Source organism: Cynocephalus volans, chromosome 17 (genome assembly GCF_027409185.1).
Source record: "Cynocephalus volans isolate mCynVol1 chromosome 17, mCynVol1.pri, whole genome shotgun sequence".
NCBI classification, from domain to species: domain Eukaryota; kingdom Metazoa; phylum Chordata; class Mammalia; order Dermoptera; family Cynocephalidae; genus Cynocephalus; species Cynocephalus volans.
Window position 1 is genome coordinate 9,932,137 of NC_084476.1, and position 17,076 is coordinate 9,949,212.

At 44.5% G+C, this 17,076-nt stretch overlaps 1 protein-coding gene across 4 annotated transcripts; it reads right to left on the reverse strand.

Annotated features, from left to right (window-relative positions):
- Nucleotides 1-1,036: 1,036 nt before the first annotated feature.
- Nucleotides 1,037-15,889, reverse strand: LOC134365464 (zinc finger protein 79). 4 transcript variants are annotated; one of them, XM_063081569.1, is made up of 4 exons: nt 15,247-15,829; nt 11,307-11,395; nt 10,393-10,479; nt 1,037-2,606 (listed from the first exon to the last, which is right to left on the reverse strand). In XM_063081569.1, the coding sequence occupies exon 4, from the start codon at nt 2,530-2,532 to the stop codon at nt 1,438-1,440; it is 1,095 nt and encodes a 364-aa protein (XP_062937639.1). In that variant the 5' UTR covers nt 2,533-2,606; nt 10,393-10,479; nt 11,307-11,395; nt 15,247-15,829; the 3' UTR covers nt 1,037-1,437. The 4 variants fall into 4 exon arrangements, 2 of the variants coding, with proteins under 2 accessions (XP_062937639.1, XP_062937638.1); XR_010022105.1 differs by lacking the exon at nt 1,037-2,606 and adding an exon at nt 10,137-10,311 and having other exon boundaries at nt 15,247-15,889; XM_063081568.1 differs by lacking the exon at nt 10,393-10,479 and having other exon boundaries at nt 15,247-15,828.
- Between the last annotated feature and the right edge of the window lie 1,187 nt (nt 15,890-17,076).

Sequence of the window (17,076 nt, forward strand, 5' to 3'; positions counted from 1 at the left end):
AGTCTGCTGCATTAACTAGCCTACCTCTGTTAACTAGTTCACAGGTTTGTCTCTATACTTACTTGATTTAACCAGTAGAAGCTATTTTCTAATATATCTGTATCACCTGTCTTCCAAATCTCTCAACTTCTACCAACCTTTCTAGATCCTGTGCTTATCACTCCCTTTCACTTTTGGATGACCCTCAAGACACTTGGGTATTGGAACAGACTAAACCTGAGCAGCTTCCCTTACACTGAAGGCCACTCATTGGGAGCCTGTCTCCAGTATTCAATGGTTGGCTAGCCAAAACCCTGACATGAGACCACACCAGCTGCATGAACTACGCGTAGGGAGAGGAAGTGGCCTATGGTGAAAATCTGCATCTAAAGAAAATGTACGTTCCATCAGGAAAAATTTGAGTTAGGTGCAATCTCTGACCGGCCTCCAACCCAAGCATGGCTGTCTCAGATCTTGCCGCTCTAGTGGCCCTTCCTGTTGAGGCCCCATAGAATGGGACGTACCTCTTGCTGACGGAGTTCATTAGCAGCATCCTCTATTCTCAGTCTCACTATTCTCTGGGTCTGCTTTATCTGCAAAAGTTCACACCTAATGGTGCTTTTGCGAGTTTTCCTATCTTTCCAGCATTAAGGAGTATTTCGTCCCCAAGGAGATTCTAGTACTTAATAGTTGGCCCTAGAATCCTTTTCCTCACCTGCATTTACTCCCCCAAACTGGATACCTTAATATTTCTCAACTAGTCATTTCTCGCCAATGCTCTTCGTTCTTTTGCAGTAGTTCTCATTACTTCAGGGAGAAATTACAAACACTGGTAAAAATTCCTGACCTTCATGTAAAGAACCAGGTTCTCCACTCATTGATTTAATCACTTATCCCTAATAAACCAAGGCTTTTGGAGTGCTTGCCACATAAAGTGCTCTGGCCCACTATCTGGATAATAAAACTGACTAAAATTTGAGATGATGGTTGGACTCTGTAGATTCTTTGATGCTAACTGAAGGAAAATGTTAAAGAGAGTTCTTGAGCTTCCCCATGCAAGGTGGAAAATAGTGACCAAGTATTTATTTTTTATTTTATCTTTTTGTCCTTTTTTGTGACCGACAAGGGGATCGCAACCCTTAGCTTGGTGTTGCCCGCACCGCGCTCAGCCAGTGAGCACACCGGCTATCCCTATATAGGATCCAAACCCACGGTGGGAGCGCCACTGCGCTCCCAGCGCTGCACTCTCCCGAGTGAGCCACGGGGTCGGCCCATGACCAAGTATTTATTAGAGGTGCTTTTGCATGTGGCTGTGCACTACAGACTATGAAAGTCAAACGTCCCAAGATGCTTTCAAGCTCTCAGCATTTTTCTGAGAGCCCCACCCACCTGACCTGATTTAGACGTTGAGTTATGAGTTGGCATATCTGGGGCTTTCTCCACCTACTGTATTCCCAGCTATTGTCCAGCATGGAGTCTCTGATGTCTAATGAAAGCTGACCTACACCTGAAGGCCTTTCCACATTCGCTGCATTCATAGGGTTTCACACCAGTGTGAATCCTCTGATGCTGACTAAGTGATGAACTCTGGTTAAAAGCTTTTCCACACTCCTTACACTCGTAGGGCTTTTCTCCAGTGTGAATTATGTGATGTCGAATAAGGGCTGAACTCTCACTGAAGAATTTCCCACATTCGTTACATTTGTATGGCTTCTCCCCAGTGTGGGTCTTTTGGTGGATTATAAGATTTGTACTCTGGCTGAAGGCCTTCCCACACTGACTGCACTTGTAGGGTTTCTCTCCTGTATGAGTCCTCTGATGGTTTGTGAGGTTTGCACTCTGACCGAAGGCCTTCCCACATGTGCTACATTTGTAGGGTTTCTCCCCTGTGTGAATTCTCTGGTGCTGAATGAATGCTGCAGAGTAACTGAAGGCTTTCCCACACTCACTGCACTTGTAGGGCTTCTCCCCAGTGTGAGTCCGCTGGTGGTTTGTGAGGTTTGCACTGTGACGGAAGGCCTTCCCACAGTCGCTACATTCATAGGGTTTCTCTCCAGTATGAATTCGCTGATGCTGAGCAAGACCTGAACAGTCGCTGAAGGCTTTGTCACATTCACTACATTTGTAGGGCTTTTCTCCAGTGTGAGTTCGCTGGTGTTTTGTAAGGTTTGCATTCTGGCTGAAGGCTCTTCCGCATTCACTGCATTTGTAAGGCTTCTCTCCTGTGTGGATCCTCTGGTGCTGAAGAAGAGATGAGCTCTGGTTGAAGGCCTTCCCACACTCACTGCACTCATAGGGTTTCTCCCCAGTGTGGCTCTTCTGGTGCTGAGAAAGGGAAGAACAGTAGCTGAAGGCTTTGCCACACACATTACATGTGTACGGTCTCGCTCTGTGAGGCTTAATTACTTGTAAATTCTTAAATCTCTTAGAGAGTGTTTCACGTTCGTGAGGACTCACTTCTTTAGGAACTGTCTGCTGTAGTGAAAAGACTGGTCTCAGACTGAAGCTCTTCCCAAGTTCACCCTTTCTGTGCTCTGACTCCCCAGGGGCCATCTCTATACTCGTGTCCGGAAATGATTCTTCAGAAATGGCTTCCTGGGGTGGTGACTGACATACAATCTTCCAGTCTGAAAAAGAGTTAGGAAAGCAATAGTTCTGGATTGCCTTGGTGGAAGAAATGCTGAAGGAGTTTGGCCAAGCTCTTACAGTTTTGATGACTCACCTCCTTTCACTAAAACATTTCTGTTCTAAATCATAAAATTTAGAACCAAGGTGATTTAGACCAAGATGGTTTTTCAGAGACATTTAGGTGTTAGCTGCCCTATTTCTGAGAGGAGAGAGGAGCAAGGTTAGTTCTAGGTACTCCTTTTTTAAATTTCATACAGAATCTGAACACAGACTGATTGCGGTTATGTCTTGGCTCACCTCTCACTAGCTGTGTGACTTTGGGCAAATTCTGTAATCTTTCTGTGCCTTAGATTTATCATCTGTGAAAGCAGCTCCCTTTCAGAATTACTGTAAGGATTAAATGAGTTAAGACACATAAAGGACCCAGAATGGTCCTAAGCATTAAAAGCAGGTTTCCCTCTAAATTGCACGATGACCAATCTACTGAGAGCACATAGGTCCTCCTTTCAAACTGAGGGTGGCCCTATGTAACCTGGTATTCAATCATAGATGGGTTGGACAGTTCGTAAAAACAGACCATCTAGCTAAGTAAAAAAAGGAAAGGAGAGGAAAAGTGACAAGAAAAACAGTGGGAGAAAGGGGCAATTCAGAAGCCCAAGTGACCATCATGAATTCCCATCTCTCAGCCCACATCTCCCCTGAGTGTAATGCTCAAAACAGAGCCCCTGATTTTCCCTTGCAAGCCAGCATCTTTGTCAGTCTTCCCATTCGCCCACCTGTAAAACACTAGGGTCAGCCTTAATGTTCCATTTCCCTACACACCAAATGCAATCCACTAGTGAGTCCTGTTGGCTTTAACACCAAAATTATATCCTGAGTCCCTCTTCTTAGCAAGCCACCATCACCTCTCACTGGAATGTCTGCAACAGCTGCCGCCTACCTGCTTCTATTTCTGACTCCTAAAAGTCTCCACGAGAAAACTCCATACATCTGCTGAATTCTTTTTAAACATAAATATCGTTCCTTCCCTGCTTCAAAATCTCCAATGGGTTCTCATTTTCCTAGTTGTAATACAATCCAAATGCCTACCATGGCCATAATTCCCCACATGATCTGCCCCATGCATACCCCTCTCCATCTTGTTTATTAAGCTCTGTCCACACAGGTCTTCTGATCCTGAAACAAGCCAAGCTCACTCCCACATCAAGGCCTCAGCACATTCTGTGGCCCAGAATGTAGCCGGCTCATTCTCTACCTTCAGATCCCAGCTCCAATGTCACCTCCTCAAACAGGTTGTTCCTCTTCATCTGATCTCAAGCAGCTCCCTAACTTCATTTCTGTTCCCTTACTCAGCTTCGTTCCCCCAGCCCCTAACCCTACTTTATTTTCTTCACAGCACTTATCACTTAAAACTATATGTTCACTCATTTTATTTATGTTCTTCACTAAGACATGAGATGTAAGCAGGGACTATGTCTTGTTCTCTGTTAGCTACTCCTAGTAGCTAAAACGATGCCAGGCATGTACCAAATGCTTTAATGCACATTTGTTGACTTATGAGTAATTCAATGAATGATAATAAGCAAAACTAACCAACGGGGTCAGGGAAACGTCAGCATCCATCACAATAGTCCCCAAAGGGAGCATCAAGGTGAAAGGCACTTTACAGGCCTGGGTCTGTCACTTGGGAGGTGTGGGGTGGAATAATGGGAGGGCCTGAGCCCGGCACACGGAGGCACAGTGATGCCCAGGATGCACTGCAGGTCTCAGAGCAGAGGTGCCATTCCACAGAGGCGGTATTTAGTTACTGTAACAGCCAGAGTGAAAACCTGTCCCAGACTACTTCTGTTCACTATCATGTGGCTCATATAACTCTATAGTTGACATTAAAAAAATATGTATTACTTTGTAAAATAAGCAAGAAAGATTTTATTACACACATTCTTCATACATGCGGAAACATGACTACATAACAGTGTTTCCCTGAATCCATGTGGTTAATGGATAGTAAGGTAGGACTGAGTGCATCTTTCAGGCACACATCCAAAGCTGCTAATACTGCCCTGAACTACTGCCTCAGAGCACACACGCCTGGTGGTAACGCCCCTTGCCAACTTCTGTTCCTGATAACATGGTGATTTGAACCTTTTGGGGTAACCGTAGTGGGTTGAATTCTGTCCTCTCCAAAATTCATGCCCACCTGGAACTTCAGAATGTGACCTTATTTGGAAATAAGATCTCTGTAGATGCAATCAATTTGAGGCCATAATGGTTTAGGGTGTACCTTGTAAAAAGAGGGAAATTTGGACACACAGAGAGGAGAATGCCAAGTGACAAGGGGGCAGAGACTGGAGTTATGCATCTAAAAGCCAGGGAACACCAAGGATTGCTGACGACTACCCAAAGCTAGAAAGAGACAAGGAAGGGTCCTTCTGAAGCTTCTGTTGGGGGCTGGATGTGTTTTCCCCCCAGAGCTTGTGTGGAAATCTGACCCCCAGTGTGGTCATGTTGAGAGCTGTTTGAGTCATAGGTGGTGGATCCATCACACAAAGACGAATACCCTCCCTGGGGGTGGGTAGTGAGTGAGTTCTCGCTCTACTAGTTCCCGCAAGGGCTGGGTACCTCCGTCTCTCTTGCTTTGTCAACCAAGCCCCACCATTTTCCGCTATAAGCAGCTTGAGGCCCGTACCACACGCAGCTGTCCCAGAATCCTGAGACAAATAAACCGCTTTTATTTATGAATTACCTGTTTTCAGGTATTCTATTACAGCAACACAAAAATGGACTAAGACGGCTTCAGAGGTACCACAATCCTGCTGACACCTCACTTTCAGACTTCTAGCTCCCAGAATTATTGTTTTAATCCACCCAGTTTGCGGTTATTTGGTATGGCAGTCCTAGAAAACTAACACGGTAACCTTTGTATGATCTCGAACCCCTGTGAGACTGTGATGAACACTTTTCCCAGAAAAATGCAATTGTTCCCTTAGCCACAACACTGCACCCAATTTCTGAAGTTGCACACAGGGTCTGTGAATTCAGGTGAAAATGCTCTACATGACAAATATGGGAGGGCTGGGAAGGAGAGCTCTTGGGAGAAGGCAGCAGCAGAACTAGTGAGACTCGCCATAAAAGGCAAAGTTAGCAAGTATGAGCGTTGCCTGGCGCTCCAACAAGGGCCAAGGTAACGTGACAGGTGAAGGGGACAGTAAGACACTAAGAAGAGAGATTTCTGAGGAAGTATGCACAAAATAGGCCAGAGGCTTTGTTCCCACTGCCATTTCAGCAACAATAATTTGTAACTAAAGAAATAAAGCAACAAATAAACAGGTTACAGTTTTTTAAAAAATGTAAAATGGGGGCTGCTAGTTAGATTCATTGGTTAGAGTCTGGTGTTTGTAATACCAAGGACAAGGGTTCAAATCCCTGTGACACCAGCTGCCAAAAAACAAAACAAAACAAACAGTAAAATGTTCTTACCTTAAAGTGGCATAATTCATTTCTACTTTTGATGCTTTAAGTCTCAAACATTAAATTGACTGGATCCCCAGCTAGTGAGACCCTACAGAGGTCCTACAAGAGCAGAGGCTGAGACACAAAGGCAGGAGGGAGCAGCCTTAGATGGATAGCAACAGAGAAACACCTGAAGCTATGGTTTCCATTCTTTCTATTTTTCCTTTGTTAGTATCACCCTTTAAAAGTTCTGGCATAAGGGCTGGCCCGTGGCTCACTCGGGAGAGTGCGGTGCTGATAACACCAAGGCCGTGGGTTCGGATCCTATATAGGGATGGCAGGTTGGCTCACTTGGGAGAGCGTGGTGCTGACAACACCAAGGCAAGGGTTGAGATTCACTTACCGGTCATCTTTAAAAAAAAAAAAAAAATTTTGGCATGGGGCTGGCCCGTGGCTCACTCCAGAGAGTGTGGTGCTGATAACATCAAGGCCACGGGTTCGGATCATATATAGGGATGGCCAGTTAACTCACTGGCTGAGCGTGGTGCTGACAACACCAAGCCAAGGGTTAAGATCCACTTACTGGTCGTCCTTAAAAAAAGAAAGAAAGAAAGAAAATTCTGGCACGGCCACACAGAGGTGAAAGGGGGAGCAGATTCCAATTAAGGGCCAGATGTGGTGGCAGAAGGAGCTATCACAGCTGATAGTGTGGGTAAGGTCGGGCACCTAAGATCCTCAGTGAGGTGAACCCCAAGCAGGGAATGTGTCAGGCCAGCAAAGATGACTCTCATTCCCCACCAGTGAGGAAGGATACTCGCCCACTGGCCCATAACATCTCACATGCCCCAGACATCTCCTAGCCCTATGAGATCTTGTGAGGAGGAGGTGAGGAATAGTGAGATTTGGAGTTAGACAGACCTTGCTTCAAATCCCAGCCTCACCACTTTCTAGCTGTAAGACTTTGAACCATTGAATTAATGTCGCTCAGCTTAGTTTCCTCATGTGTAAAATGGGGATAATAATTAGGGTTGTTACAAACTGTGTGTCAAAGGGGCTTTTGCTCCCAAGACCTTCCCTGGCTTAGTGCTTGTCCATTTACCTGGACTAGTACTTAGGTCTTCTCCCTCCTGCAGCCATACGCCTTCTCCTTGTTCAAACTTGCAGTTCACGATAGGCTGGGAAATGGAAAGTACTCTTCAAGGGGGAATACACAGGCTTTAGACATTGTCTTAAGAATAAATACCCGTGCAGAACTCAGGACAGATAAAACTACCAGTTATGTTGTTCATTTCTTTCTTCCAATAAATGCACATATATATTTTTTGGCAACTGGCCAGGAAGGGGAACTGAACTCTTGACCTTGATGCCTTGGTGTTATAACAGCACACTCTGATTGGCCAGCTCCAACAGATATTTATTGAGCACTCACTTGGTATAGGCATTAGGGTATACAGCAAGAAGTAAGACAGACATGGTGCCAAGGTCTTAGTAAAGCCTTTCTGCAAGAAACTAAAGAAATAGTTTCAAGGAGGGGTCAAGCCAAGGAGCTAAGCTAAGCCCATAAAGTATCCTACTTAAGAAGATGGTAACTTACTGAATATGGAGGAACTAACCTGAGGATTGCCCCATCTCTCCTGGGAAATGAGAGAATGGAGAGGTGTAGCCTTGGGGGAAGCAAAGGGAAACTGCCTACTTGCTGACAAGGCATGCAGAGGCTTTCCATTAGGGAAGGAGGAGGAGTAAACACTATCCCTCTGGTGCATCACAGTAATTAGAGATCTCTACACACTGGAAAGAGAGTGCCAGATATTCAGAATAGAGCCGAATCTCAATTTTTTTTTGGGGGGGGGGAGCTGGCTGGTTTGGGGGTCTGAACCTTTGACCTCAGTTTTATAACACTGAGTTCTAGCCAAATGGGTTAACTGGCCATCCCGTGATTCTCAATCTTAAAGAAAGTTTCCTTACCCAGTAGGACCAGGTTCCTGGTCTTTTCTGGTAACCCCTCCATGAACCTGTCCTTTGGAGCGGGGACCAGATGCCTCGACCCATCCTGGGTAAAAGCTACAGTCACGCTGCTAAAGGGTGTGGATCCCTGGAACAATAAGCAAATTCCTTCTTGCCAGTGTTCTAAGGATCTAGGGTGGAGGTGAAGGGGGCAGTAACAGTGGCAGCTTTGGGGAAGCTGGAAATGAATCTGTGAAAGGATTTACATCCCTGGGTAGTTCAAGAAAAGCATTATATCGACACTTTCTATGCGCCTAACACGGTAATGGATTCTGACACACATACACACACAAGAAAACACTGTTGTCTTTGCACGTTTATAATTGTAGTAGAATTTATGTGTAGATAGTTAGAAAATGTGTGCGTGCATGAGAAGTAATTGGGCAAGAACCAGCAGGTGCTCGGAACATACAAGAGCCAATACCAAAAAGAAAAATTAGATTGTGAGTTCATGCAAGTGAAGAATCAGGTGCTATTTATCAAAGAAATGTGAAAGCTGAATTTTCAAACATTTAACAAATATTCCCGTGAACTTGGTTATCACCCACTCAGTACAGCAGGACAGCCAGGTATATATACAACCAAATATAATAGTATGTGTGAAAGAGACGGATGAACTGGTTGCTAGGAGAACCGAAGGGGAGAGGAAGGACAACCAGGGAAGACCACAGAGAGAAGCCAATCACTGAGCTGGCATTGAATGAGGAGGTTCCCCACACAGGGCAAGGGAAGGATATCCAAAGCATGAAGGTGAGAAAGTCCTCACATGTTCAGGAAATGGCAGGCAGTCCAAGACAAGGGTCGGGGTGTGGAGGGGCGATGGGTCTAGAAAGGTAGAAGTCAGAATGTAAAAAGCTTTAAATGGGGCGGTGAAAAAAAAAAGAAAAAAAAAAATGAAAAAGAAAAAAGAAAAAGAAAAAAGGAAAAGAAGGAAAAAAAAAAAAAGCTTTAAATGACTTGATAAACATGGTGCTTTTATCCCTTAGGCAAGGGAGCTGGTGGAGACACATGTGCCTTGAGATGGTGGTGGGAGAGAACGTTAAGAACTCCAACAATGTCAGTGACAAGTTGAGAGATGATCCTGCTCAAATAGAGGGACTAGATGCACAGCCAGAAATGGGCTTCATGAGAGACGATCTGAGGATGAATCAAAGCTGTTTCCTGCCTGGAAGACTAGACAGATGGTCCTTTCATCACAAAGAGAAGCAGCACTGGAAGAAAATACTGCGCATGTCAGCTAAGTAACTACTTTTGTTTTGGGGCTCACAGAGTTTAAGGTGACTGTAGGACAGGCAAGTGCAGATGTTCTGTAACACACAAAAACATGGAGTTCAGGAGAGTCAGAGTGGGAACAGTAAGGCATGCAGGTGGCAGCCCAGCTGTTTTCATCATAAATAGGGGCCTACTCTATGCAATGTACTCTCTGCTACGTGCTGGTGGGGGGGATGGGGGAGTAGCCAGGTGGACAAATGAAAAACTAATCAGGAGATTATACCACAGTATTAACAGAAGACAGTAATAATCTCCTAACCCGGTTCCACAGGAACCTCCAACACAACAAAGCGCAACAGGGAGACCCGCATTTACCTGCCGTTTTGTCTATTCCCACGTCGGGGAGTGGCACGTAGTTGGCCAAGGTAGAAATCTGGGTATTATCCTCTCTTTTCTTGCAGCACCCCCCACCCCCCATGAACCCCTATAGATTCTTCCTCCTAATATCATGAGAATTCAACCCTTTCCTTCCACTTGCCTGCCACGACCTTACTGTAAGCCAGCATCATTTTCCAGATTAGAACTAGACTCCTGACCTCTAATTTTACCTGCCCTTCCAATCCATCCTTTACCCTGAGAAATGCGCTAAATGGAACAAAGAGGCTCATTTTTTATTAATATGAAATGTTGAAAATATCTGGGCAACTTTATAATAATCAAGAAAGTAAAACCCATTATAAAGATATAAATGTCATGAACCAAATAACAAAAAGTTATATAACAAATAAAGGAAAAATTGTAGGAAATACAAGGAGAAATTTAAAACAGTACAGTTTTGAGACATATTAAAATAACTCAGTCAGTGACAGAATTAGTCCAAAATAAATAAACAAAAAAATAAAGATATGGAAGAATGGAGCAAATTCATAAGGTTGAACTGACAGGGCTATCAAACCCTACATCCTGCAATCACATTGTACCAGTATTTTGTGTTGAGAAGAGACACGGACTCCGTCCTCATAAAGCACACACCAGCTGAATGGGCAAAGAAATCAAAACCATCATTTTAGAATATTAAAAAAAATAAAAATAAAAAATAAACAGCTAAAAACTTACAATATAGGGGTTGGCTGGTTAGCTCATTTGGGAGCGTTTGGTGTTGTTAACACCAAGGTCAAGGTTTCAGATCACTGTACCGGCCAGCTGCCAGAAAAAGAATAAAAGAGAAAAGAAAAAATTCCTTTCAATATAAGCAAGGAAGGAAGAAAATAAATTCAGGATTCAACTGAAGTGGTTAAAAAAAAAGAATTTTAAAATAAATGTGAGGAAATCAGAAGCAAAAAAATTAAAAAAGAAAAATATATTAATAAAGAGTAGAAATGATGAAGAAATCCAAGAGCAAAGTTTTAAAAAATGAAAATAAATACACCATTACCTAGTCAAGAAAGAAGGGAAGACAGGCTACTCTCATAGAAGGACTAAGCAGTCGAATGTATTAGAAACAATTTGGTAGAATACTCTTAATGAAATGGGGAAAGGTTCATCAAATTCTGCTAACTGGAAACAAAAAGGTTACAAAGCAGAAAAACCCACCTTGAGGAAATACAGAAAAGGAAGAACGTGACTGAAAGGACACAAATCAAAATGTTAAGTGCTACCTCTTTGTGGGATTAAGGGTTACTTTAAAATTTTTGTGTTTTCGGGCCGGCCCGTGGCTCACTCGGGAGAGTGTGGTGCTGATAACACCAAGGCCCCGGGTTTGGATCCCATATAGGGATGGCCGGTTTGCTCACTGGCTGAGCGTGGTGCTGACAACACCAAGTCAAGGGTTAAGATCCCCTTACCGGTCATCTTTAAAAAACAAACAAACAAACAAACACTTTTTTGTGTTTTCTATATTTTCCAGGTTTGCTCAAATGAACATGAATTACTTTTGTGAATTGGGGGCGGGTGGGGGGGGACACAAACCAACCCTACCATTAGTATTAGGAATAAAAGAGTTTGCCTCTTAGAATAAATTTCCAACTTACCTGGGGCCCAGGTGTGCAGAGACTAGAATCCATTCCTCCTTCTCCTGAGTCATCCTTTTGGGGAAGGGCAGGGTCCCAAGAAGGTGGTACTGGAGGAAGAGAAAGAAATCAGTAAGACACAGAAGTTTGCAGCCTATAGAGTCACCAATTCTCACTATGAAGAAAGGGTTCAAAGGACACTAGGGCTGAACTGGCAGACCTGCAGTCGTATGTAAATTTTCCCATTTTCTCCTACCTCAGAAATTCCATCAGCTCACTCAGACGCAGCGAGACACTAGAGAGTAACAGACTCTCAAGTATGCAAGATTCACCACTCACCAGAAGTGTGCAAACCATGTAACCTCCCTAAGTCTCATTTTTCTCATCTGTAAAATGAGGATGATAATCTCCTGGAAGGTTGCTGAAGATTATATGGATATACAGACAAAGTAGTGGCACAATGCCTAGCATGTAAGGGTACAGTTGACAAATATTATCTATTATTTAGTTCTTTGGAGAAAGTGGCTCTGCAAACTTAAGACATTTGCTTCATCAAAAGAAGAGGTAATGGGCTGGCCCATGGCTCACTCGGGAGAGTGTGGTGCTTGATAACACCAAGGCCACGGGTTTGGATCCCATATAGGGATGGCCAGTTAGCTCATTGGGTGAGCGTGGTGCTGACAACACCAAGTCAAGGGTTAAGATCCCCTTACCGGTCATCTTTAAAAAAAAAAAAAAGAAGAAGAAGAAGAAGAAAAGGTAATGACCAAGTAGTATTCATCCTAGGAATCTGAGGTTGGTTGGATATACAAACAATCAACCGATATACCACCTAAATAGAGCAAAGAAAAAAACCCAACATGATCATCTCAACAGACACAGAAAAAAGCCATTTTAAAAAATCTATCACCCTTTCATGAAAACTCAACAACTAGAAATAAAAGGGGACTTTCTCAACCTGATAAAATGCACCACTAACCTCATAATGGTGAAAAACTAAAAGCTTTTCCGATCAGGAACAAGAGAAAGATGTCTGCTCTCACCACTCGCATTCAATGTTATACTGGAGATTCTAGTCAGGGCAATTAGGCAAGAAAAAGAAATGACAGCCATAAAGATTGGAAAGGAAGAAATAAAACTATATTTACAGACGACATGAATTTGTATATAGACAATCCTAAGGAATACAGGAAAACCTATCACAGCTAAGAAATAATTTAGCAAGATTTCAGGATACAAGATGAAAACCAAAAGTGAATTTCTATATGGCTATATACTACCAACGAACAATCCAAAAGTAAACTTAAGAAAATAATTCCATTTACAACAGTATCAAAAAGAGTAAAATATCTAGGAATGAATTCAACAAACGAAGTGCAAGCCTCATACACTTAAAACTATGAAATACTGCTAAAAGAAATTACAGATGACCTAAATAAATGGAAAGACTTCCAATGTTCATGGGTTGGAAGACTTAGTATTGTTGTTGTTGTTTTAAAAATGGTGCTGGGCTGGCCTGTGGCTCACTCAGGAGAGTGTGGTGTTAATAACACCAAGGACACGGGTTCGGATCCCATATAGGGATGCCTGGTTAACTCAATGGGTGAGCGTGGTGCTGACAACACCAAGTCAAGGGTTAAGATCCCCTTACCGGTCATCTTTAAAAAAAACAAAAATGGTGCTGAGACAACTGGATATACATATGCAAAATAATGAAATTGGACGCCAACCTCACACCATATACAAAAACGGTATCAAAATGGATCAAAGACCTAAGTTAACAGCTAAAACTCTGAGAAGGAAACAAGAACAGATCTTTGTGACCTCATGTTAGGCAATGATTTCTTAGCGATGACAGCAAAAGCAACATCTAAAAAGTAGTTAAGTTGGATTTCATCAAAATAAAAACTTTGTGTTTCAAAGGACACTATCAAGAAAGTAAAAGGGGGCTGACTGGTCAGCTCACTTGGTAAGAGCATGCTGCTGATAATAACAAGGTCTGGGGTTCAGATCCCTTTACTGCGAGCCGCCAAAAAAAAAAAAAAACGGGAAAAGAAACCACAGAATGACAGAAAATATTATATTGCAAATCATGTATGTTATCAGGGTTTAATATCCAGAATATGTAAAGAATTCTTACAACTTGACATAAGGAGAAATACCTCTGTGAAAAATTGGGGAAAAGATATGAATGGATATTTCTCCAAAGAAGATACAGATATGGGGCCGGCTCGTGGCTCACTCGGGAGAGTGCGGTGCTGATAACACCAAGGCCCCGGGTTCGGATCCCATATACGGATGGCCGGTTCGCTCACTGGCTGAGCGTGGTGCTGACCACACCAAGTCAAGGGTTAAAATCCCCTTACCGGTCATCTTTTAAAAAAAAAAAAAAAAGAAGATACAGATATGGCCAATAAATACCTGAAACGCAACATCATCAGTCATTAGGAAAAAGCAAGTCAAAACCATAATGAGATACCATTTCACACCTACTAAAATGACTACAATGAAAAAGATAGAAAATACCAAATGTTGACAAGGATGTGGAGAGATTGGAGCCCACACGCTGCTGGTGAGAATGTACAAAAAGGGTCCAGCTACAGTGAAAAACAGTTCAGCAGTTCCTCAAAAAGTTAAACAGAGTTATATGACACCGTAATTCCACTCCTAGGAAAACACACGAGAAAAAATGCATATGTCCACACAAAATTCACTGAGGACTGGATAAACAAAATGCGATATATTCATATGAGAGAATATCATTTGCCCACAAAAATAAGGAAGTACTGATGCATGGTATTACATGGATGAACTTTGAAAACATTCTGCTAAGTGAAAGAACCCAGACACAAAAGGTCGCATATTTTATGAGTGCACTGAAATGAAATGTCTGAGGCAAATACAGAGAGAAAAAGTAGATCAGTGGTTTCCAGGGACTTGTGTAGAAGGAGGTAATGGGAAGTGACTATTATGGGTATAGGGTTTCTTTTCTGGGTGAGGAAAATGTTCTAGAATTAAATAGTGGTGATCGTTGCACAACCTTGTGTGAATAATAATACCCACTCAACTGTACACTTTAAAAGGGTGAATGTTATGGTATGTGAATTATATCTGAATAATAGTAAACAGATCTGGATACTAGTCTTAGTACAGACTTTCTGGTACTGAGTCATACCTAATCCCATTGTACATTATTTTCTTCTTTGCAGTATGGGGAGGATGATAACCATCCAACCTGCTTTCCCAGGTCTCTGGGGAAGACAACAGAAAATGCTGGAGGTGAAACTGCACTCCTCATTCTGCAAGTGCAAGACCAAATACAGGAACCCCTTGATCTAGGGGAGGATGGCACCGACCTTGGTGGTTAAGACCCCGTACACTTTTGTTCTGTACTGCCTGCAAGGGGTTCTCAAAAACATTATTTTATTTGATGATTAAAATTCTTAGAGGCAAACAAAGTAGTTAGTGTTATTTTGTCCTGCCAGGAAAACCCAGAGTAAGAGACCTGGCAGGTACCCCCGCAGTTTTAACAACAATCGGGGCCTTCTGCATACGAACTCCCTTATCCTCCACAACTTCAGTCCTACCGGGCTCAGCCTACCCGCAAGCTTTCCTGCGCTACCGAGCATCTCTCACTGCTTCAAGAAGGGCTGGAAGGAGAGAAGCGACAGAGGAGTCCCTGGGTACGTCCCGTTTTCCTCCCCAGGAGCCCGCTTCTCCTTACTCTATAACGTCATCGGCCTATCAGGCATCCTGCGGTAAGTGGTAATCACCCAGGCCTGACATCTTGAAACCTTTTTTAACCTCTGAGTTCGTTACTCAAAATGACGATTGTCTGTCCCCAAACACCTGTGGGAAACATAACCGGACTTCTGGTCCGAGTGAAACAGCAGCATTAGTGGACAAACGGGAACAAGAAGCCGGATCACCTGCAAATGGCTCCCTCCACACTCCGCCTCACCTCCTGGCTCCAGCATTGGGTGCCACCTGGCGCCACCGCCTCCCAGCAGTTCTCTGGCGTCACCGTCGCTCCACAGCAGCCCCAGCCCCGTTTTGCAGAACTGCTCTGACAGATCCGGGGCAGGACGCCTTCTCCGGCCTCTCTCCTCCGAGGCCCTGTCTAAGCCTGCGCCGCTGGGCCCTCGGAGCTCGCGCCCGGCCGGCCCGGCTGGCTCTTCCGCTCCGTCTCCCAAGCCAACAGCCACTCCTCAGCTTGGCCTCAAGCAGAATCTGGGTGAAAAAGCCGCTGCCGACTTCTTGAGAAAACGACCTGAACCCGCCGCCACCGCGACCTTAGGAACTGCCCTCCCAGGCACTGCCACGCGCCAGGAACCCACTCTGGCGCCAAGGGGACGCGCCTGCACGGCGCCACTTCCGGACATGCGCATATGCTTCTTCCCCGCCCCGCCTCCACCAAGACCTGTTCACGGCCAAAGCCTTTTACTCTGCAGCAGTCGGTTTTGTGGTGCGCCGTCGCGGGCCGGACTTCCCAGAGAGGCTTCCGCCTGTTCTTGCTCCCGGAATCATGCTTATTCTTTGCACAAGTCTTTCCGCTGCACCAGATGCCGACGGCGAAGGGGCCTCTGCGGCAGGAAGCGACTTGGCCCCACGGAACCCTGGGAACGGCGGCTTTGGCGCAAGCGCAGACCTACGCTGGCTCTGGGCCGCCGGTTTCTGCTTTGCGGTTTCATATGCGCGGACCGGGTGCCGGCGATTCTCTCCTTCCGTGGCCTTCAGCTCACGGCCTGTCCCCAGTCACCTTGTCGGCCCTCTTGAGCCGTATTGAAAGTTTGGCAAGAGTAAAGTCATGAGGGCGCCTCAGTTTCAACAGGGCAGCCACGGGTGGGTGGCCTGGAACCCTCAAAATGTGAAAGTGTCAGCAGGCGGGAGCGGCGGTTGTACCTTCAGGGGTGGAAGCGTTCCTCCTTGTGTTGGACCAGCCCTGTTCCTGGAGGAGACTCGAGACTCCTGCCCCTGCGGGGCTTCCCTGCTGCGGGCAGGGAATGTTTCAGTGGGTTTCTCAGGACACTGATGCAATTTCCCATCCAGCCTGTTTTATTTAGTGTTTGGTGACTGACCGGTGCGGGGATCCGAACCCTGAACCTTGGTATTACCGACATCGCTCTGAGCTAACCCTCTGAGCGAACCGGCCAGTCCATGCCTGTTTTAAACTCTACACTTCCCAAACAATTTTTTGATGACCAACCGCGTTTTAGAGGCATTTTGTTAAGAAGAATTGAATGGGTTACCAGGGAAGGAGAAGGGAGTCTGGGGGTCCTAAGGCCTCTCTTCATTTTGTTCTCTCTCTTTGGCTTTCAATGACAGCTGGTGGCATTTTTGCCAATATAATTTTCTTAACTTTCTGGGTCTCCTAGAACGGTACTTTAAAAGTTCATGGAAAGACAGAATTAAAAGATGATATAAATCTTTCCATGAGCTTTTTGAAGTACGCTCGTACGACTCTTTCTGGATTCACTCCGTCAGACAAGCAACACCCACAAATCTCTTACGAGACAGGCCCTTGTCAACCATGCGCTTCGGCAATTTTGGGCTTGCTGTTTTGTAGGTCAGGTCTGAAATGGATCTCACTGGGCTAAAAGCAAGATTTCCATATTGCTGCATCCCTTGGGAAGATCTAGGCGAGATTATGTTTTCTCGCCTTTTCCAACTTTCACGCTGCCTGCATTCCTTGGCTTGTGCCACTTCCTCCACCTTCAAAGTCAGCAGCCTCAGAGTCCTTCCAATGCTGCCGTCTCTCTGTTTCTCTCTTCTGCCGCCATCTTACACTTTT